We start from the raw sequence: 22,243 nt of genomic DNA on the forward strand, positions 1-22,243 counted from the left end.
AGGAGCAATGACCTGGACATTAGCATGTCTAGTAAATTGTTCTAATGTGTGGTGAAAGGGGACTAATGGATACAGTAATTGATTGTTTGATGGATAGCTGGGGAGCCCTTTGATTATGAGTTTTTGCTACGGTCCAAGACATTTTCGTTCTCCAGTTAACCCAGAGCTGATTGCTTGCATGAATTATCTCCTTCTCTGACTGCAAATATCATTCACTTAATAAATATTTCATTAGAAACAAACCAGTGGTGGGGAGAGGGGAGGAAGCAGACGCTCAGTGCTGCGTCTGTTGAAGATGCTACAGAGTTTAGAGAACAGACACAGAGATTATCCATGAAATGTGCTTGGGTCAGACAGGAGGTCTCTGCCTCTCCAGGATTTAGTGCTCAGGAGCAAGAAGAAGCCTGAAGGTCAATTTAAATCAATCAAGGGAGGCCCAATATGGACCAAGAAGGATTTAATGCAGTGCTGAAGCCACAGTGTAGAAGTTGGCTTCCTTACAGATCCCACCCTCCTCTCTCCCAAACTTCAGGCTGAGCTTTCATGTTATAATGAGGGATCCTGATCAAGAGATAGAATATCATCAAGAAAAGCTTTATAATTCCTGAGAGTTCATGGTGAGGGCAGAATTTTGATCCTAGTGAAGGTTATAGCAAAATTTTCCTGCTTATCATTGCTGTCTTTTTTGATCCTTTATTTTCCCATGATGTCTTCTCAAAAGTTATTTCTACCTCTATTTGACTTTTAATATTTAATTATCCAGTGACACCTGTACTGAACACATTTGTTTCATTTCAGATGGTTACTTTCCAGCATGACACTGTACTTTTGAGCTATGAAGACCACTACTCTTCTCTCCAAGGAGAGCTCTAAAGGGCAGTGCAGAAATCAGGCAGAAACAGACTTTTTCTTAACAACTCAAACTCTCAATCCTGGATCAACCCTCTTTCACATCTCCTCAAATTTTCAAATAAGAGAGCAATATTTGCTGAGGACACTTTGGACTTCCACAGGCTCCAGGGAGGTGAGGAGCTTCACAAACTAAGCTGGAGTCACAAGTAGTTTGTTCCAACACGGAGTCACTACAAAAGCTAATCCCAATTCACCTCACACTCTTAATATGCTGAAAACTGCAGCAGTTTTTAAATCCTCTTTCATTGAAAAATTGTCGATGAGCAAAATACATAATGTTCCCCTATTACTCTCCACCTTGTGAACATCCCCTGGGCATTGAGACTCTCTTATCTTGTTTTCCTAGCTGTTCCTCCAGCATATTTATATTGTTAGCCTCACAATGGGTATCATTATGTCAATAAGCACAATTTAAATATTAATCCTATGGTTATGGGCAGAAATGTAACTGATCATATCATATGCTATAAAATAGGAACATGTCACAAGGAAATGGCTTCAGTGCTGTTTGCTCTCAAATGTTTTGTCAAGAATTTTACAGAGAGGAATGACATGAACAAAATAAGGGGGGGAATAAGAGAAGGTGACAAAGAGGGACACCCAAACAAATAGAGCAGGGACTGTCAAGAGTGAAAGAAGAACACAAAAGGTGCTTGGAAAGCAGACAAAGATTAAAGAAAGCTTGGAAGTGAATTGAAAGGAAGCCAAATGCAGATCCAGGTTACCTTCAAAATGCACAGGTATGACAGGAGCTGAGATAGGACCCTCACAGGCACTGGAACCCTCACTAGTGCTGATGTATTTCAGCAGGAAGGGTGAGAGAAGGAAGGCAGAAAATCTTTCCAAAAACAGAATAGCCATTATAAAAATCTACACTTTCCTGTTGTTTCTCCTTCATTATCATACACAGACCAACTACTGGGGAGCAGGAAATCTCATTTTTAGACCAAAAATATCTCTCTTCTCTTGAAGAAATATTTGTCAGTAATTTCTGAAGATAAAACAACGTTCTTCCCACATTCTGGAAAAGAATTGGCCACAGGGTACTTCTAATAATAAAGACAAAATGGGTTAAAAAAAAAAAAAAAAAGGAAGAATTGGAAAAAAACCTGCTTTTCCAGATAAGTACTAAACCTTGTATTTTTCTGAGATCAGACTGAGTGAAGAAACTGTTGGCACAGTTAGTGTTGGACATATATTTTCCACACCAAATTGCCGAAGGTGACTGAGTCCACAATATCCCTGCATATTTTATCATAATCATGAGGCTGCACACCAGCTTTCTCCATGGGAAGCTCTCCCTGAACCACTGACACTGCCTGCTGAGGGAGGTGACACTTTCCATCAGCAAAGGAGCATCGATCTGGCTCAGCATTTTAAAGTCCCTGATGAGTTTACATTACCTTTCTGCTGGAGTCCTTTTATTTGCATCCACTGCCTGTGCTTTTACCCCTGCTGCTGCTCAGCTCAAACACAGCTGTGCTAATACACCAAAGCCACACAGCTAATCCATACTCCTCTGATCTATTTTCAGGTCTCATTTGGCAGAGGGAAGGGGGTGAGACCGGTGGGAGCACAGAGGAGAGACAAACCCTTGAGGTGTGTCCTGGCCCAGTCTCCCAAGGACACTGATTAGGCTTTAGTTTTGGGAGAATCAAAGAATCATTGAGGTTGGAAAAGACCTCCAAGATCAGAGAGTCCAACTTTGGAACAATCACCAGATTGTCAACCAGTGCCACGTTCAGTCACTTCTTGAACACTCCCAGGGATGTGACTCCACCACCTCTCTGTGCAGCTCCTTCTGATGCTTAACCACCCTTCCCATAAAGAAATTTTTCCTGATGTCCAACCTGAGCCTCCCTTGGCACAGCTTGAGGCCATTTCCCCTCATCCTGTCCTGTCGCAGACATCTTTCATGAAAAATCCTTTCTTAGGATTTTTCCTTGTGAGAAGCTGCAGTTTCAGCAACCAAAATAAACAATGGTTATCTGCTGCTGTGGAATGCAACAGGTAGACCCTGTGATTGGTCTCCTGTGGATGTTTGGATTTCCTAACCACTCATGGCAGAGCTGGCTCTTGCTCTCTGTCTGAGACACAGATCTTTGTTATTCATTCTTGTCTATTCTTAGCTTAGCTAGCCTCTCAAGAAACCTTTTCCTTTCTATTTCTTTTTAGTATAGTCTTAATGTAACATATATCGTAAAATAATAAATCAAGCCTTCTGATCATAGAGTCAACATTCTCGTCTCTTCTTCATCCTGAAAACCCTTGTGACCACGGTCACACTGCCCCTTGTTCCTTTGGAAAAGAGAGAAACTCCCACCTTGCTACAATTTCCTGCCAGGGAATTGTAGAGAGCAAGAAGGTCCCTCCTGAGCATCCTTTTGTCCAGGTTAAACACCCCCAGCTCCCCCAGCCTTTCCTCAAGAACTGACTCTTTAAACCCTTCCCCAGCTCTGGTGACCTTCCCTGGACACGTTCCAAGCCCTCCTGACCTGAGGGACCCAGAACTGGACACAGCACATGAGGTGTGGCCTCACCAGTGCTGAGTACAGAGGAACAATCACTGCCATGGTCAAAAAGAGAAACTACACTGCCATGGTCAAAAAGAGAAACTACACTTGGCTGAGTTTTACAAAGGTTCTGAGCAACGCACACATCCTGAAGTCACAGGCATTTTTCCAAGAGGAGCTATGATAGCTCAGTTGTCCTGGATAAGTGTCATCATGGGCAACTCCATCTTGCCATCCAAAACGTCTGGATTGTGAGGATGGAGATATTCTTCTCCTCCAGTCTCACCCTGCCATGCAGTGACTGTGCCCAGTCCAACACTCCTCAGAAGAACTAGGCTTTCTCTGAAAGAAATTTGAGCCCTTCCACCCTGACTTATTTTAAACGTGCCTGGTAGGTCTCATGAGTAATGTACCTACACAAAGAGATCTCAGAAAATGTACAGATTGTGCAGGAACGTAAATTTTGACTGAGCAAGTGATGAATAGAATGCAGAGCAACATCCTCAGATTTTGGGCAAAGAATATATAATCATTCAGTGATGTTTGCGAAACATGTCAGCTCTGTCAGGAAGAAGGGTTATAAATAAATGTCAGGGAGATACTTTAATAATGCTATTTCATATACACTCAATAATGAACTTTAATTATTTCTTTGGATTTCTTTCTTCTTTCACTGTAGCGGATGAGTCAAGCCCAGATGTGTAATGAAACTCATACTGGCATCACAGCATTTTCTTTAGAGGTGGCTGAAAGAGCTCTATGGATCAGCTGTCAAATCATTTCTCCTCCTGTGGGGTTTCCTTCATGCGTCTCACCCAGCATTTAATTCCCCCACATATGGTATGAGTGAATCATAGCACAAGGAATTTTCTTGATGGAAAAGATTTTGCAGTCAAGCAGTCTTCTCACATCACTGGTCCTGAAATGAAGCCAAAGTCATCTTTATCATAGGCAGTGGAGCAACCTGCCAAGAGGAACCAGTTGCCATGGTGTGTAAGGCTATAACATCTACAACTTTGCATTATGAAACTATGAGAACTAATTTAGAGCTTATCAGTAACCTCATCACCAAATATTTGCAGCAGAGAACGAGGAGATTGATTTGTTTCCTGCTGTGATGCTGGGAATTAACAGAGGATATCAAAAGGAAAGCTCTGAGGTGTTAAATGTAATGATGTGGATAAATATGAAATATCCCACCAATTCCTTAGCTTTTCAGTAGAAACTCAGGGAAATGAACAGAGGAAGGTGTCACATCACTCCTTTTGCCAAATGACTTCCTGTCAGCCTCTGCAATGACTACACGACTTTCTTGAAGAGGAAATCACATGTGATGAATCTCCCTGAAATACTTTCATTCTCCCTTCCACCTTTCCTGCTCTATCAGCAAGGAAAATGACAACACAACCCTACTGAAAGAAACAGGATGTTCCCCAAATCCGCTCACCAAGAAGAGACTGTGGCCCAATTCCTCTGCTCAGAGAGACAGGAGCTTGCAAATTCACTGAGGGGCCACACAAAGGTGTCTGACTTCACTTGCCAGGTCTACTCCCAGTCCCATAGCCAATATTCCATGATGAACAGTGGACAAACAAACCCAGGAATCACATCAATTCTGCATGTAAAAAGTCCTTGTACTTGGCAGCTACTCAACCTATTCCTCTTTGTGAACACATCCAGACCCACCAATTTCCATTTCCTTCTGGAAATAATGAAAAAAACCAGAACAAAAGAAACAGAACAAAAACCCCAAGACAGAGGAAGGCAGAGAACCCTGGCAGGGGCTGTGGAATTGTGGAGAGATGAGCCTGTGCTGGATCAGTTTTACTGGTGTGACTTAGACCCCGTGGAAGGGCCCCACTCTGGAGGAGGATGAGGAGGAAAGACCAGCAGAGACAACTTGTGATGAATGGTCCCATTTCCCACGCCCTTCCCTCCAGGATGCTGGTGGGGAGGAGGGAGAATTCGGGAGTGAGTTTTCCTGGGAAGGTTGGAGGGGTACGGGAGAGATGTTCTAAGATTCAGTTTTATTTCTCATTATCCTACTCTGATTTAATTGGTAAGAAATTAAACTAATTTCTCCACATTGAGCCTGCTTTGCCTGTGACAGTAACTGGTGAGGGATTTCTCCTTGTCCTTATGCTGACCCACGAGCCTCTCACTACATTTTGTGTCCCCTGGTCAGCTGAGGGGGTGACAGAGCAGCTTTGGTGGGCACTGGTCCAGCCAGGGGCAGCATGCCACAAAAGGGGATGGGTTCTTCCCCCTGTAGACAGAAACACCTCAGTTTGCAAAATGCTTGTGATCTGCAGGGGCATCTACTAAAATTCAGCACTGAGAGGTTTCCCAACTCACCTCCTATTTTGAGTCTTATATTCAATCACCAGTTTTTAAAAAAGAAGCAATTCCAAAGACAGCAGTTCCAAAAATAGCCCACACAGCTCCTTACCACACTTTCAAAAACCTTTGTTTTGGTGGTCAGTTAATAATTTGCAATGTTTTCCAGCTCCTCACAGCTTAGAAGAGGAAAAAACAGCACTGGTGAGCTCTGAGACCGAAGAGGGCACAGGGGGAGAGTCAAGAAGGCAAAAGGATGATTAAAGGGATTTTGTGTGAACTCAAGTCTACAATGGGTCAGTGCCTGCAGACTTGGAATCAACAAGCAGTGTAAGGAGAAGAAAGAGGTTTTTCTAACACTGGATGTCATCTAGGCCAAAATAAAATGCACCTCAAAATAGACAGGATTGGTGTAGGACAAGAAAACAAATGACATCCCATATATGAAGAATGCATCTCTGTAAAATTAGTTCCTTTGGGTCAAAACATGTAAAAAAAATATTAAAAAAGAGGCAGATGCCAAAATATTTAAGTAAAAAATATGGTTCTCTATAACAAAACGCCCTTTATCCCCTTTACTTTTTTGCAAAACTCTCCCTCATACCCCACTTTTTCCAGGCTGGCACTGCCTGGCAGCTCTGACCAGGCAGGCAGGTGTCCAACAGATCACCACCATTTGCTATCACCTTTACCTGCTCTCACACCCATGAGCTGAGGTTTCTTGTTCATTTAAATAATTTTGAACCTTTTAAACTCCAAAATAGCAAATTAACACCACCCCATGCTACACCCGAAGTGTCACCCTCTGCCATTTATCAGATGGCATTCCAGACCCTACTGTGCCTAAGGCAGATGTGCTGATGAGCAAGACCTGTGCTCACCTTTGGGTGCCAAAATTACATGAACTGGGTAGGGAGAGGACCTGCACAGTCCTGTGGACTTTACTAAAGATGAGAACCAGACAAGCTGAGACTAAAACCTGCCAAACTCACAGCAGATGTGACCTAAAGCTCAAATTCCTCCTCCCTAGGAACCTCAGAAGTCATATATTTATACACAGAATCATTAATATTACACCTATTTAAATTCTATTTAATGTTCGTTCTCCTTAGTACAGAGAGGGGGACATGGAGCAGATTTCCACAACTGAGCAAGGTATTCTCTCCTTCAACAGACACACAAAACATCCTGTTTCACCCCAACTCCTTACAGAGTTTATTCTCATCTCAGTGATTCATCAGGGCTTCCCTGACACCGTTTTCATCCGAGCAGTGTAAAACCGAGCTCCTGCATCCGACCGGTGCTGTGCCAGCAGATGGCACTCCAAAGCGTGCAGCATCCACAGCTCCCTCACCCCACTCCCAGCAGCTGCTGGAAAAGGTGTTCTTTTGGTTTTTTTGTTTTTTTTTTTTTTTTCTGTGTCTGGCTCTTCAGTGGTGTTTTTAATCAATTTTAAAAATAGGGGTCATCTTAGAAGCTCCCACTGCAGCTGCATCAAACTTCCCAGTGCTCAGCCTCCAGAAGAGGTCACTATGTCCGGTTGCACATAAAAGCCACATTCCCATTCTCCTTCTTTAAATCATCTAACCACTTACAAACTGCTGGGCACAGAAAGGGAGAAAACACCTTCCCCACCCACCAGAAATCAGCTGTGATTGCAAGAAGATGCTTTGGTTTTTTTTAAATTTTTGTTCTCTGGGTGGTTTTTTAGGGCAATCATCTGTGTTTCTCAGCACGTCATTGCTGAGCTCTGCATGTGAATGTAACCCAATACAGAAAGGAGAAGGGGAAGGGAAAATCCTTCTTAAAGCAAGAAACATTGCAGATCAAGAGATGCAATTGTGTCAAGTGTAATATTGGGTTAAGGTTCTAGGAACCACCTCAATAGTTTTATTACATTCAGGACTTTACAGACTGAGTGAAGGTAGAAAATAAAACACTGAAACTTTTCATTTCATCCAAGTGAGGTGTGCAAACCACAGCTCACAAAAAATCCAGGGTTTGCATGGACTGGAAACAGAACCCATGGAAAACTGGGTTCGTGGAAAAAAACATTTATGGTTCATCCAGTTTCTCCATACAGCCACTGGGTTTATGGAAATAAACATTTATGGTTTCATCCAGTTTCGCCATACAGCCACTGGGTTTATGGAAATAAACATTTATGGTTTCATCCAGTTTCTCCATACAGCCACTGGACTTATGGAAATAAACATTTATGGTTTCATCCAGTTTCTCCATACAGCCACTGTAGGTTTCTCCTTGGCTCTCTTTGTGCCAAGGAAGACCTTGGGAACCTCCTGTCTGTGAGTTTGGCTTTGGGAAGTTGCACAAACAGGAGCAGAAGATCAACTTCCATTGCCCATGAGGAAGAACCTTCCTTGCTCTACCATTCCCAGCTCCCTTCCAGCATCTGGAGAAGACAGTGAGACAAGAGGTGAGATTGAGGCCTTAGCAGGGAAAAATTCCTCTTGCACCAAACCAAATGAATCCCCTGGAGCGACCTAATGCTCATCCCAGGGTACCATGTGGTAGCACAGCTTTAATTAAAGCAGATTAACGAAGGGGACACTGCAAAGCTTTACTGTGTTTTACTGCAGGGGACACAGTGAGATGCAGCCCTGTCACCTCACTGCTGAAGTGACAAAATGCCCATGTGAGCACCCACAGGAGGAGAGGATCTGTGGTGACATGGCTGCATCACCTCCCCCAGGATTAATTAAGAGCTTACAGGGATGAGCTGGGACGAGGGTGATGCTCAGCAGGTACCAACCACACAACTTGGATTTGCTCCCAACAGTGGCAGTGATGAGCAACACTCATAACTCAGTTTTTCCATTCACAGAAATCACAGAATGACTCAAATTAGAGAGAAGCCCTGAGGACCATCAAGTCCAACACCTTGCCATTCTTATCTACAAAAGCACATCCATGGAATTTTCATCAGGGTTTGTTCATGGCTCTGAACCATTATCTTATTTTATATTTGGGACAATTGGATGAAAAAGTCTCTTAAGTTTAAGGGAATTGTTTGCTTCAGAGGCATCTTCTCAAATCAACAAGTTTGTGAGATTGCAGTGGAGAACCTTCATCTGTGTTTAGGTGAACACATTTATTTTATTTATCACACAGGCTGTTGCTATCAGCTCAGAAATAACGACTTGAAATGTTATCTGCACCACATGCCCTATCCTACAGAACCTGTTGTGTTTTATAATGACACTATATATAAATTACCTCTCTGATGTATGTCCAGCTTTATGAGTTAGCTCCAAAGGGATTTCCTGGATTATCATTAAAAGTGAGGATGAAACTCTATAACAAACCAGCACATCACTGGAAGTTTAGCTTGGCAGAAACAACACAAATTTGGGTTACAGTTTTCAGCTAATGAACACAATAAAGAATCAGAATTATAAGAGTGATTCTGTGTTTCCTCAAACCAGAAATAATTGTGACCAATTCAAAGAGCCTGAGCAACCTGGTCTAGTGGAAGATGCCCCTGTCCATGGCAAGAGGTTGGAATAAGATGGTTTTTAAGGTCCCTTCCAACACAAATCATTCCATGAGTCTGTGATTTCATAGGTGAGATGAAGTGTGGGGGAGGTAACATCACTGCCTTCTACACAGAAGTGAAAGGAGTTTAATATTATTAGGTTTTATGGTGGATATAACTTTGTTTATTTAGACCTTGAAAGCAAATAAGATGTGCCCTAGAAAGGTCATTAATATCATTGTTGTCTGCACCCTGGTGCAGCAAGGGTTAATATATTTCCAAACACATTTTCAGGGGGAAAATACCATTGCTGTCCCCATTTAATCATGTGATAAATGCAGCCATCAAAGTGGGTTTAGAAGAATACAATTTCCTTCCTTTCAATAATTCATCTCCACAGGGGGGTTTAAATGTATTAAGTAACACTGCATTCACTTTGGAGCAAGGTGACACACAGTAAGATTTCACATTTGTTACTCCAGTTGCTGCATGTGGTCTTTGCCAGGGCAAAAGTCAATTTAGACTCTTGCAGGGCACCTTAGGGAGGGTGGGGTTGAAGGAAGGGAGGTGGATGGGGTTGCATGAGCAGCCCCCTCACTCCAGCAGAAACCACTGGGCAGAAGCACTCACTGTATAATTATGCTTCTGAAAAAAAAACAAAAACAAACAAAAAAAAGTCATATACAGGGGAGTCAAGCCCAAAAAGTGAACAAAATTCAAGCTTTTAATTCATGTTTTAATAATTATAGTACTGCCATTGTGGCTACACACATCCTGCAGACCCAGCCTACATTTCATCAGCTCTGGGATCTTGGCCTGTGTTTGCTCTCCTCTCCAGCTGCTGTCACACGGATCTGACAGAGCTGCCAGAGGTGACCCTCACTGCCCAGAAAAGCTGCATGCAAGGACAAAGCTCTCTGAGCAAGGTGAGTGTCCATCCAGCTGCCGCTGCATTTACAGTTTTATTTAATTTTATTTTTTATTTGTATTTATTTATATTGATATAAGTATACATCAGTGCACATATATATTTATAGATATACAAATCTGTGCCAGCAGTGCTGACTGCAGCCATGGACTGCCCACACTCACTGGGTAAAGAGCAATGCTCAGGAGGAAAGAGGATTCAGAATTCCTTGAGACCATGTCAGGATCTCATATAATATGTGAATAATGGGTTTTTTTTAATGAACCTGATGTGGCAGATGTGTATTTGCAGCATTCATTAAATTTAGGGGCTGGTGGTACTTAAGGGGGTAGAAAGGCTGGAAAGGGTATGGAGTGATAAGATATGGGGGAATGGCTTTAAGCTGAAGAAAGGTAGATTTAGATTGGATATTTGGAAGAAATTCCTCCCTGTGAGGGTGCTGAGGCCCTTGCACAGGTTGCTCAGGGAAGCTGTGGCTGCCCCATCCCTGGAAACACTCCAGGCCAGATTGGATGGAGCTTGGAGCAACCTGGGATGGTGGAAGGTGTCCCTGCCCATGGCAGGGGGTTTTAAACAGTTTATTTTTAATGTTCCTTCCAATCCAAACCATTCTGTGACTCCACAAGACACAAGCACAGCAACCACCCAGGCAGCCACCACACGCAGTGGGGAAAAATACATTACAGAGCTGTCTCTGGCTATGGAAGAACAATAACATGGGCACCAGCTGAGTGATCTGTCCCAGCCTCTGGGCACAATATGGATTTTTTCCCCTGTCAAAGTGCTCTCTCCCATCAGCCAGGCTGGCTCATGGCCGTGTTTTCATCGTGTGGCCCCAAACGCCTCCACGCGACCCCGGTGTCACCGTTCCCCCAGCAGGGGCTGTGCCAGCCTGGGGTGACAGCAAAGTGTCTCCCAGCATTTGGGAGCAGAAAAGCAAGTGGTTGCAGGGCTGGGGGCGAGGCTGGCACATTCCAGACTAAACAAAGCTTTGGTTTGTGGCTCCAGCAGTGAGTCAGAGCTGGGCTGGAGGAGCCAGCGGAGCTGCTCTGGAGGAGGCTCCGTACAAAAGAGCCCCTTCCCTCTCCTTCATCCTCTGCCCACACAGAAACCTCTGTCCTTTCTCACTCAAACAAAAGGAAAAAATTGAAAAAAAAAAAAAAAAGAAAAGAAGAAAAACACACAGGGGAACAAATAAACTGAAAAAAAAACCCAAAAAACCATAACTAACCAAAACCCAGCTAGTGAAAACTCATTTCTTTGCCTGGGTGCTGATAGAGGCAGCTGCAGTCTCTGGTTCTGTCAGCAGACATAGGCAAAAGTGGGCTGGTCCCTTGGAAGGCACTTAGTAGAGGATTGCCAAGGAAAATCCACAATGTTCAAGTTGTTCAAGCAATTTAGGAAATGGCAAGCTCCCCTCAAACCTGATGATACACATTCCTTTTTTACAAAGGTTTGGTCTTTTCTTACTTTTCTTCTCTTGTAGAATAAGGAGATTGAAGTGCTACTGGAGGCTCATACCTCCAGCTTTTGACAATTCCTTCAATTAAAGCTGTAGCAGCATTTGGGGTGGTTCTTAGATGTTTTTCCTGAAGCCCAGAGCATTCCTGGTGTCCCATAAAACCTGCCATCAGCAGCATCCAGAACCTGGGTGTTTTCCCAAGGGCTTTGGTGCAGGATTCTTCATTTTAAGTTTTACAGCTGAAAAACGCTGCCTCCCTGACAAAAGGGGAGTTTAATGGTTACTTAGAGAAGTTCTGTGCCTATGAAGCCCACTGGAATTTTTTTTTCCAAGATCGTGGGCATGATGAGAAGAAAAGACCTTCCCTTCCCAGACACACTGGAAGCAGAGCAAGAATACTTTGGGACACTCAGAATAGATTCCACCTCCCTTGAAAATACAGGGAGCAAATTAAAAGATTATGTGTGAATCTATTTCCATCCACCTATTAAATCACTTTATGAGAATCTATTTCTCTACCCCCAAAGAGGCAGAACAAGAAAAGAAAATATTTAAATTTTCTTAAGAAAATTGCTTTAATGACTGCCTTAAAAAAAAAACCCAAACCCTTTAAAACCAAACAAAAGCCCACACTTGAGTAAAGTCAAGAAAAAAATAACTGTGTGATTTAAATGCTCCATATTGACAACCCTAGGAACAGGGGAGTGGGTTGATTACAATATGGCTTTTAAAGGATGCACAGTCATTTAAAACAAAGTTGACATTATTGAAATAACACTTTTTACAGAAGTAGCTGCATCCCAAACGACCTTGAAAAGACACAGCAATTACTACCACACATGCAAGATGAATTACCACCAAAGCTAAGGCTTGATTTCCTGAGATACAGCAGCCAGACTGGAACATTAGGAACTGGGATGAGTTCTGAGATAAGATGGTAGAGTCCATAAGACAAATGTGTAAATAAAAAGCTCTATTTGTCAGGGCAAAAGCTGTATTTTGATTGTGAGAAATTAGATTTTGCATTTCAGGGAAATACACACCGTGTCCTCTCACAAATGTGGAAGTTGGTTTCAAACATGAGGAGCGTCAGGAGCATCTATTGCTTTAAAAACTCATCATTAATTATTGTTCAAAATAAGCTGTTGGTGTTGGCTTAGCCTGTGAGATCCTCAGGGTGGCACAGTCTTGTAGCTGTGCTTATACAACACCTACCATGACAAGGGCCTGGTAAAAATAGAAGCCCAAATAACCAAACTCATTACACACTCACATGGATATATGCAGTTTATGCAGACATTACTGCCAAAAAAAGTTATTCTTCCATAAAGCCAAGAACTGGATCTTGCTGCCCCCAAAATGAGAATTTCACTCTAATCACATAAAAAGAACAACTTCATAAACACAGGAAGAAAGGGAGAAATGATGCTTCCTGTGGGAAGGAAGTCCATTTAAAGGCAGAATAAACTGATGCAGTAAGGAGGAAAAAAAAAAAAAAAAGCTTGTATATGCAAATAGACATTTATTACCCATCTTTGTACTCCTAAGAAATATAATTTACTGACCTTTGAGAGATGGGTCAAATAGGCCCATAGAATAAGAAACAAAGGCATCTTTTTGGCAACTGCCATATTCCAAAGCAGTAATTATTCTTTCCTCTCTCCATGAGCAGCAGGAAATGAAGAGAGATGCCATTACACCATGACAATTACTGTAATTTTAATTTCTAAATATTGCTAGGAAAGTTTCCTCAAAAAAAAAAGAAAAGAAGTCTGTTCAGATTTTTGATGTGGTTTTAGATAAAAACTCATTCCCCAGCTAACACAGAGCTGTGCTTCCCCTCCTCCCACTCCCTTGGGGGAACCACCCACAAAGTCTGAAGGGTGAGAAAAACCCACTTTGCTCCCCGTTAGTGGAGAAGAGAGAATTGCAGAGAATCACAGAATGGTTTGGGTTGGAAGGGACCTTCAAGATCAGCTTGTCCAACCCCCTGCCATGGACAGGGCCACCTTCCCCTACCCCAGGTTGCTCCAAGCCTCATCACTTGAACTTGTTCAACCATGGGCACAAAAGCAGATTCTATCAGAAGCAGATGATGTTGGATGCACAGTAATTCTTTTTCAAAAAAATTTAAAAATAAGGATTCTTTTCATCTTCTGTGCTCAGAGACATTATTTCCTCTGTTGTGGATTTCCCACAGTTTACCATTAATAACTTTAATACTAAGGATAATCAATTCTGTGTTATTAGATTATCATATTATATCCAGTTGTTGCACTGTGGGATGGATTTCCCCCTAGAGGACACATCTGGTCAAGCCTCTCCCTCACTGACCACACTGTCCCAGGCTACAGGGGACACCCGAAATCCTCCCACTCCTACACCGGCCTCTGCCTGGGAGGAGGAGTTTGCACCTCTGTGCATCTGTTCAGGGGGAGAAGCAGGGTTTGAAGCCCATCTGCCCCAAAAATAACCAGGAGCAGAGATGCCCCCTAATACTGTCTCTGCTGTAGGCTGCACCAGCAATTCCCATAAACTGGAAACTACCTATCAAAATTCCCCTTAATGAGCCTTTTGAGGTCTTGTTTTGTCACCAGTAGGTGAAGACTTAAAATTACTTTCACAGATTTAAGGGAAAGGGCTTTTTTTCCCCCTTTTTTATTAATTGTTGCCACAAGGCACGTTCAACAATCATCATTTAGTGTAGTAAAAAGTTGTGTCTTCCAATATATGCACCTATAGAACTCCATTGATTTGTCTATACACAAACACATTCCTACAAACATATATTTGATTAAGAATTTATATAACTTCAGGCTTCAAGGAGTTTTGGATCAATGCCTTTATTTTGCCTTTATACACAAATAAACTCAATTAAAGGGTACTTACAACAAACCACAATGGGCAGGAAACTAATTTTCCCAAGGCTTGCCATGGCAATTTTTACCTGTTACATGGGTCTAGGGAATCAATTATTCCCTAAAGGGAAATTTTTAGGGCTTGTGTTACCCTCAACATCTCACCTTTCCCACTCACCAGTGAGAGAAAAGTATAGGGACAGGCATCCAGAAAAACGAGTATTCTTCAGACCTCTTACAATTTTCTGTAATAAATTAAAGTATAAATAAAAGAGAACAAAGCCCTGCAGGCAGGCAGTGTTTGAATCAAGGCTGGATCTGCACCAAGTCACTGTGCAGCTTCACAAGGCCCATAAATCAGCTCTCCTGAACATATGTAGTATTTTGCATTACTCTATAGGGTGTTAACTTTAATGCCTTAATATATTCACGTAGTGGTCAGGTTACAGTTCCTGTGGGAACCATAAATCTGTATGTCCTGGCCAATCTGCTGCTGGAAAAATAATAATAATAAGTTAAAACTATCCACAGCACCACATTGCCTTCAGCAGGTTTTATACCTTTAATTTTTCTCCTTTCTGTACTTGAGGGAGGAAGAAGAGAAGATGTGTGAAGCTGCAGACATACAGGGAAGCTGAAGCAGATGTGAATTAATTTTCATCCTTTTTTTGCATGAAGGCTTGTGTGTCCCCAGCCCAAGCAAATGTCACTGCATGAAAAAGATTTGCTCTTGGGTGTGATCGAGCCTTTTTCTGAGTCAGAACCCTCTCAGCCAGGACATGCTACAACCTCCTTTTTCATAATGCACCAAAACCACTTCACCTGCAAGCAACAGCTACAAGGAGAAACAACCTGAGCTGATCCAGTTTAACCCAATTTCTGCTGATTCTGCCTGACCCCCACCAAACTGATCTTGCTACATCCTCCCAGTGGTTGGATTCCTACTTGGTTTAGGGCAAAGGGGGTTGTCTCTGTCCCATTCTCCCTCCAGCCTCCTTTTGCTCCAACCCCACCATTACTTACATAAAGATCTGAGTAATTTTTGTCTGGCATCCTATTTTTTTCCCCATATTAAAACTCTGTTTGCTTCCAAAGGAAGTTGGTTTTGGAGTCATCAAGCAATTTCAACACACCAAAAAAGCTGGTTTCATCCAGGCTTGCTCCCAATGACAGCAGTCGGCAGTTATTAGCATTTTTCGTTCTATTTGCACTGGTTAATGGCCAGCAGTGTCCCCAGTCCTAATGGCCATGGTAGTACCAGACTTGGTAGTCCAGGCAAGGACAGAGCTGGTCCCTTCCCTGAAACCCACTCCACCAACAGCAGTCAAACCAAAGTTGGTTAAAAACCCAAGAAGTGATGCAATACAGATGGTATGAAAACAAATCAAAGTTAATTTGCACAAAATGACCCAATAAATATTTAATGTATGTAGGATTTGACCACAGTTACAAGATGTGTTATTTACACCCCTGCTCAACACAGATCACCAGCTGGTGGACAAAACCAAACTGTTAATTTTTATAAACACAGAGCTGAAAAGCAACATCTGTGCACAATCTCTCCACAGGTAGCAGTGGGAACCCTCACTCTGGATAAAGGAATTCACCAGCCCTTTTTTTGGTACCTAAATTTCATTTCACTGACACCGACACCGACTAAGCAGCAAGGTCTAAGGCAGAATTGTAATTGCTTGAAACTTAGTTAATATTAAAGCTTTGGTCCATTGATCTGCACTAATGATGGGGTTTTCAGTGGCACCACTGCACTCTTTTTTACAGAGAATCAAAAATTCAAAGTTACAAAGTACAACTATTTCTTATATGCATTAAGGAAGTTGTAGGAAACCAGGTGGCACAGGGTAGGGAGAGAAAAGTCATTAGGAAAGCAGAAAACCTGCTGTCCCTTAAATGATAAAAAGTATCAAAAATACCAGAAATAATCACTGAAATTAGACATAGAGTTCTGGGTTTTGGTGGAACACTTTCATCTGCAAATCCCTACAAGGTTTTTAGCATGTAAGAATTAAGAGGCCAGCCTAATCTCTGTTGGACCCTTACTTCAGCCAAAGGATCCCCTGGCATCCAAACTCTCTTGGAAATCTGTGGAGATTTCTTAAACTCACACACACATACAGATATTGAATCTATAGTATTTTGCATTACCATTTATGAAAGACTACACATTTTTCTGTAAATATACATATACACTTACACTAAAATATCTTTATAGTCTTAATAATTTGCATATGTTGATGGGTGCACATGCACCTAATTATATTTTTTATATATTCACATACATGTACATATAAATTAAATATGTGCATCATATATGGAGTAATCAGAGTATCTATAAATATGTATATACAAATCAGAATAAATACATCTTCTCTGGTTCTATATAGTATTTATTCATTGAAAAATTTCCTAGCATGGGCTAAAAAAGAAGAAAAAATGCTCAATTTGCATATGTATATAGTAGTTAACCACAGTGCAATGTAGCCAAAGAAAGCAGAATACCTAATCCCTCTTAAAACTGGGGACAGGTTGGATGAAAACTCTTAATTTCTTCTATGAAATTGTGCTTGGAATGTGATTTCACCACTCCTACAGGCCCAGCTTTCAGGAAAAGGGGGTGTAGGACTGCTTTTTGATATATTTCATAGCAGACAAAACTCCCCTCAAGAATGGAAAAACAGCCCCACAAGGACAGAAAAGTAGAGAATAATTAAACAGGTCTTACATAAGTCTTTTTTTCCTGAGTCCTGTTATCTTCCACCTCCAAAGACATCACACATCTCTATTGGAAAATCACCTCACTGGCTTCAATGTAGGCAGTGGAGGAGCTCCAAGCTCTCCAGCATCATTAGTGGGCTTAGAAAACAGCTTTTTTTTAGCACTGTACTTACTTCCAAACACACATGAGCTCACCTGTTTGGTGCTTCTCTGCCCAGTAGGAAGCAAAGATTTGGATTTCTCTGCTATTTTCTGTTAAAAGGAAAAGAAAAAAAAATCAGAGGGAAAATGGCTGAGAAGAGTCCAAATATTTAGGGAAAGAGTCATATGAAGCTATTTTCTTCTACTTTCTAAAGAAAACGACATAGAGAAAGCTCTTACTCTTTAGAAAAAGCAAGGCAGTATAAAAGCATTGAAAACTTCAGTCTTGCAGGCATTAAAAGTCTTCAAAGCTTCCAGAATGACAAGGTTATCAAAACTGAAACAGGCATTTAGGGAATGACAGCCAGGACGTGGATAAGTAGCAATTTATCACTCAGATTGTTTTCCTGAGGCAGCCGGGCATTCACAAACTGCAGTGGTTAATTTTGGCACTTCTGAATTGATGACAGTTTTTAAAATAAAAGAAATCCAATCCTGTACAGTTCACATGGACTGTACTCATGAACATTAGGGGGGAAAAAAAAAGGCATAAAAAAGATGTGTGTGTGTGCATATGGGGGTGGAGCTCTTGACCCAAATAATACCAACTTCTCATTTAACATATAAAATAATTTTATTTAAATACCCCACACTCAGTTTCTTGAATAGAACAGGTAAATAATGTAAAATATGAGTCAGCACTAGAGATGATGCAATTCTATTACACAACAGACACGCTGTTGAACTGCAATTTTATGTGCACCTATTTATTTATTTATTTTTTAAGGCACAGGCAGCAAGTGCTGGGAAATCAATCAGTCCAGAGTGTTTCTAATAGAGACACATTATTAAGTGCATGTTGCCAGCCAAATTTCATTACACCTCTATAATTACAATATATCCTTCCCATTGTTGCAGGCATGCGTCAGACTCATTAAAGTGATATACCAAAGCCACCAGAGTTTGTCCAGGTTGTATTTTCATTAATCCAGATATATCTCCTAACTTGCACTGCCAGGGAGGGAGGCAGTTTGGGGATGCTAAATTCAAGTCATTACTACAGTGTTTAAAAGCAAAACAAATCTGCTCATCAGCAGAGCCTCCCCAGGGTAAAGAGGGTGAGCAAGAAGCAAATGAAGGAACTGGAGTACAGGCTTTGTTTGTTTTATTAAACAGCTTGATCTTGGTGACAGATCCCTGTTGGAAAAATGTTCCATAACATTCCAACAGATCCCAACCACAAGACGTGCCTGGAAACTTTCTGGCACAGCCAAACAGCAAAGCAGAGCCAGAAGCTGGGGTAACATTTGAATTATCAGTGCTGCCTGCACATTTTCTGCAATCAGAAAAGGTGAACTGTGCAATCCCCTCTCCCCTGAGAGTGGAGGCAGACCAAAATAACGTAATGGTTAAATGATGTAATGGCAAGGGAAATCCTTCCCCCTGAACTCAGCACTGGGGAGGCCACACCTCAAATCCTGGGGTCAGCTTTGGGCCACTCACAGGGAGAAGGGCATTGAGGGGCTGGAGGAGAGAAATGGAGCTGGGGAGGAGGCTGGAGCACAGATCTGAGGAGCAGCAGCTGAGGGAGCTGGGGGGGCTCAGCCTGGAGAAAAGGAGGCTCAAGGGAGACCTCAGGCTCCACAACTCCCTGAGAGGAGGATGCAGGTGAGGGTCAAGGTCCATTCCCAGGGAACAAGGGACAGGACAAGAGGAAATGGCCTCAAGCTGCCCCAGGGGAGGTTTAGATTGGATTTGGGATTTAGATTTATTTGGGATTATTTCTGCAGGGAAAAGCTTGTCAAGCACTGGAACAGGCTGTCCAGGGAAGTGCTGGAGATGCCATCCCTGCAAATGTTCAATAAATGTGTGGATGTGGCCCTTAGGGACATGGCTCAGGTGCATGGTTGGATCTGATGATCTTAACAGTTTTTTCCAACCTTAATTCTATGATTTCTTGAAAGAGAGAGGAAACAATGAAAGAGGGAGGAAACCATTCATTAGCAGCCCTGTGGGGATGCTCCAGGCTCTGAGGAATTACACTTAACACATCCCCAGATTCCCAGATGGGGCAGGGGAAGCAGGAGGGACACTCACTTTCTGCACAGCTCCGTATCTCTGGATGGCATCAGACAGTTGGTTCTTCAGCCTGTCCAGCTGAAGCCTTTCTTGCTGTATTGGGGAAAAAAAAGGCTCATTAGCAGGTCTGTCAGAGATAAATCCTGTAGTTGGCTCTGTCTGTGACAATGGGAAATCGTCCTGGTGGGAGACACCAAATAAATAAGGTGGGTACCAATAGTATCCTAAAAGAATCAGTCACACCAGGGCTGCCAGGATGCAAAAGGATTTTGCTTTAGGAAATGTGATGCCTTGGTCTCTCAGGCCAGGTTAAATAAAAAAAAAAATTAAATGCCAGTTTGGATATTCAAGATAGCACTGGAGAAAATACCTGAAGGGATCTTTCTATAAAAAGTTATTTTTCCACAGGATAAGTCATGATAGAGTTAATCACCTCATTTGGGAAATTTACTGGACATGAAAAGTCAAACAGCCACAACATCCCCTCTCCTTGGTCTGACTGTGAGAAACCAACTTATCTCCATGTTTTCCAAAACATAAACCCAGATGTCACTGCCTTTATGGCTGGAGCTTGCTCCAGCAAGGTTTTAATCTATGTTAAAAAAAAAAAACAAACCCTAGTGTTTAAAAAAAACCCTAGTGCTAGAACCTCTGTTCTTGGAAGGAAGAGCACAGCCTGATGTAAGTATCCAACATGCTTCCAAATCTCTGCTCTCAGGGGGAATGATCAAACCCAAACAGTTCTCCTGGAACTGATCTACATCCTGGATTTCAGATTTCACATATGCAGGAGCTCACATGTCCAGATTTTACAGAGGGAAATGCTGCAAGGAAGGGGAATGTCACCTTAAAAAACAAGTGGAAAGCAAAACCCAATCTACACTGAAGCTACTGAGCAGAAATGTTCACTTTCCAGCCATTTCAGCTGTTTCAGAAAACTGCTTGGGATTACACAAGCAGATTTTTAAAGGATGGCATAAACATTTTTTAATTTTAATGGTAGTTTTTTCACAGACAGAAGAATATCCCAGTTCATCTAAAGATTTAAAACCATTTTTAGAGCAGGGCAAGTGTCATTATTCCCATCCTACAGATAAAGGTCCATAAACCTTATGTTGGTTCCACATGCAAAATAAGATTGTCACCCTGGAGAGCAGATCTTATGCTCCAGCACTCACCCTACCAAAAAGTGGAATTCCAGCTCTACCTCTCTATTTACATCCTTTGAGGTTAGTTTGGAATGAAGCCCTAAAAGAGCCATTTTCCATCAGTCTCCTGCCTTGTGGCACACTGATCCACTTAGAGCAGCATCTTTGCTCCTGCAATACTATCAATTTGCTCAGCTGGGCATCCTGACTCCAATATCTCCAGCAGCACTTGGAGATTTATGGGAAGTCAGAGAAAATCCCATATTGCATCTCGTTGGCAGTGTGTTACTGGTGGAAAATAAGGAAGAAAGAGGGAAAAAAGTTTGTTTGTTTTTTTTTTCCTGTGTGTGCATGCAAAGCAATCCACAGAAAAATGGATTGGTGAGGACTAACTATAAAGCTCTGTAAGGCTTTTCATGCTGTGAGTAATTTTATGGGAGGAGAGTTTGCAGTGCTACCCAGATTCCCATGAGGGACTTACTGACCAGCAGCCAATATCCACCAGAACAATTTCTTCTGTGTAAGGGATGATGGCTACAGGCTTTCTATCAAAATTTGTAGGTTTAATTACTAAAACTCTACTGTTAAAAAGAAGAATTAAAAAAAAAAAAGTTAAAATAATTGACCAGTGAGCAGAAAAACATTATTTTACAATTTAATAGAGAGGAGCAAGTTTATTCCTCATATTACTGAAATTATTTCTGTCTATTCCTTAGCTCTTAAATATTTTCCCTTCAATTTTCCATTTTTCTCCCCATGACAGTAAAACCTCTTCTCCTGAGAGTCCCCATGGGCTTCAAGGCCAAATAATGACATTCTTGTGTGGCATTGTAATTGAGTTTAATGTGACCTTCCCTGATTCCCCTTTGGACCCAATTTATGTCACAAAACAGAGCCTGGAGATCAGCACAAAAAAAGAAGAAAAAAAAAGCCCAGATCCCCATATCTCCAAGGCAGCATCTTCTGTTTCATCAAGCTCAGATGTAATTATGCAAGAAAACAAGAAAAAAAAAAAAAAAACAGTCCTCGCCATCCACATTAGTCAAAGCAATATGTTAAAAATTATTCTTGTATTAATCTTGATGTCTACATGTGCAAACAGTCATTCCAGGCTTCCCTCCCCATCCTCTGGAGTAGACCATCACCCACTGATTTTTTGTTTTAGGCGGGCTGAATTGCACATGGTCCTTCACAGGTTACCAAGGTGGCCTCGGGTGATCCAAGTTTTAAATCCTTATCTCAACTGCCTGCTGGCAACTGCCATAAATCCAGGCTGTAAAAACCACTTGGTCAGAGATGAGTTGTGTGTTTAGGGCAGTCTTGTTTCTGGGTGGAAGGGCAGTGAGAACAGAGTTGAAGTAATACAGGACTTTGGAAAATGGCAGGTAGTGAGTGAGAATAAAACATGAACTCAGGAAAGTTCCTGACTTAGAAACCATATGGATGCTGGAAGCAAGAGTGTATCAGAAATCAAGTAGAATTGTCCTTATTTTCATTTCAGAATGTTATGTGGGTGAAAATTCTCCTTTAATTCTCAAACTAGCTGGAATCTGGTCCCCACATTTTTCTTGTGCTCTTGCCCATGATGCACATCATGGGCAAAGTCAGCAGCAACATCTGGGGTATAAAATCATTT

The 22,243-nt window shown here is 41.9% G+C and overlaps 1 protein-coding gene across 6 annotated transcripts in view; it reads right to left on the minus strand.

The window, feature by feature from the left end:
* The window catches only part of TSNARE1 (t-SNARE domain containing 1), a 469,756-nt gene that overhangs the window by 240,480 nt on the left and 207,033 nt on the right, over positions 1-22,243 (minus strand). For all 6 annotated transcript variants that reach the window (XM_071421896.1, XM_071421899.1, XM_071421900.1 and 3 more), the window contains 2 exons: positions 19,478-19,552; positions 17,435-17,491 (listed from right to left, as the gene is read on the minus strand). In XM_071421896.1, the coding sequence (XP_071277997.1) occupies positions 17,435-17,491; positions 19,478-19,552 (132 nt within the window). The remainder of the gene's footprint in view (positions 1-17,434; positions 17,492-19,477; positions 19,553-22,243) is intronic.

Source organism: Agelaius tricolor, unplaced genomic scaffold, assembly GCF_023055355.1.
Source record: "Agelaius tricolor isolate 1412-34295 unplaced genomic scaffold, bAgeTri1.0.p SCAF_2, whole genome shotgun sequence".
NCBI classification, from domain to species: Eukaryota; Metazoa; Chordata; class Aves; order Passeriformes; family Icteridae; genus Agelaius; species Agelaius tricolor.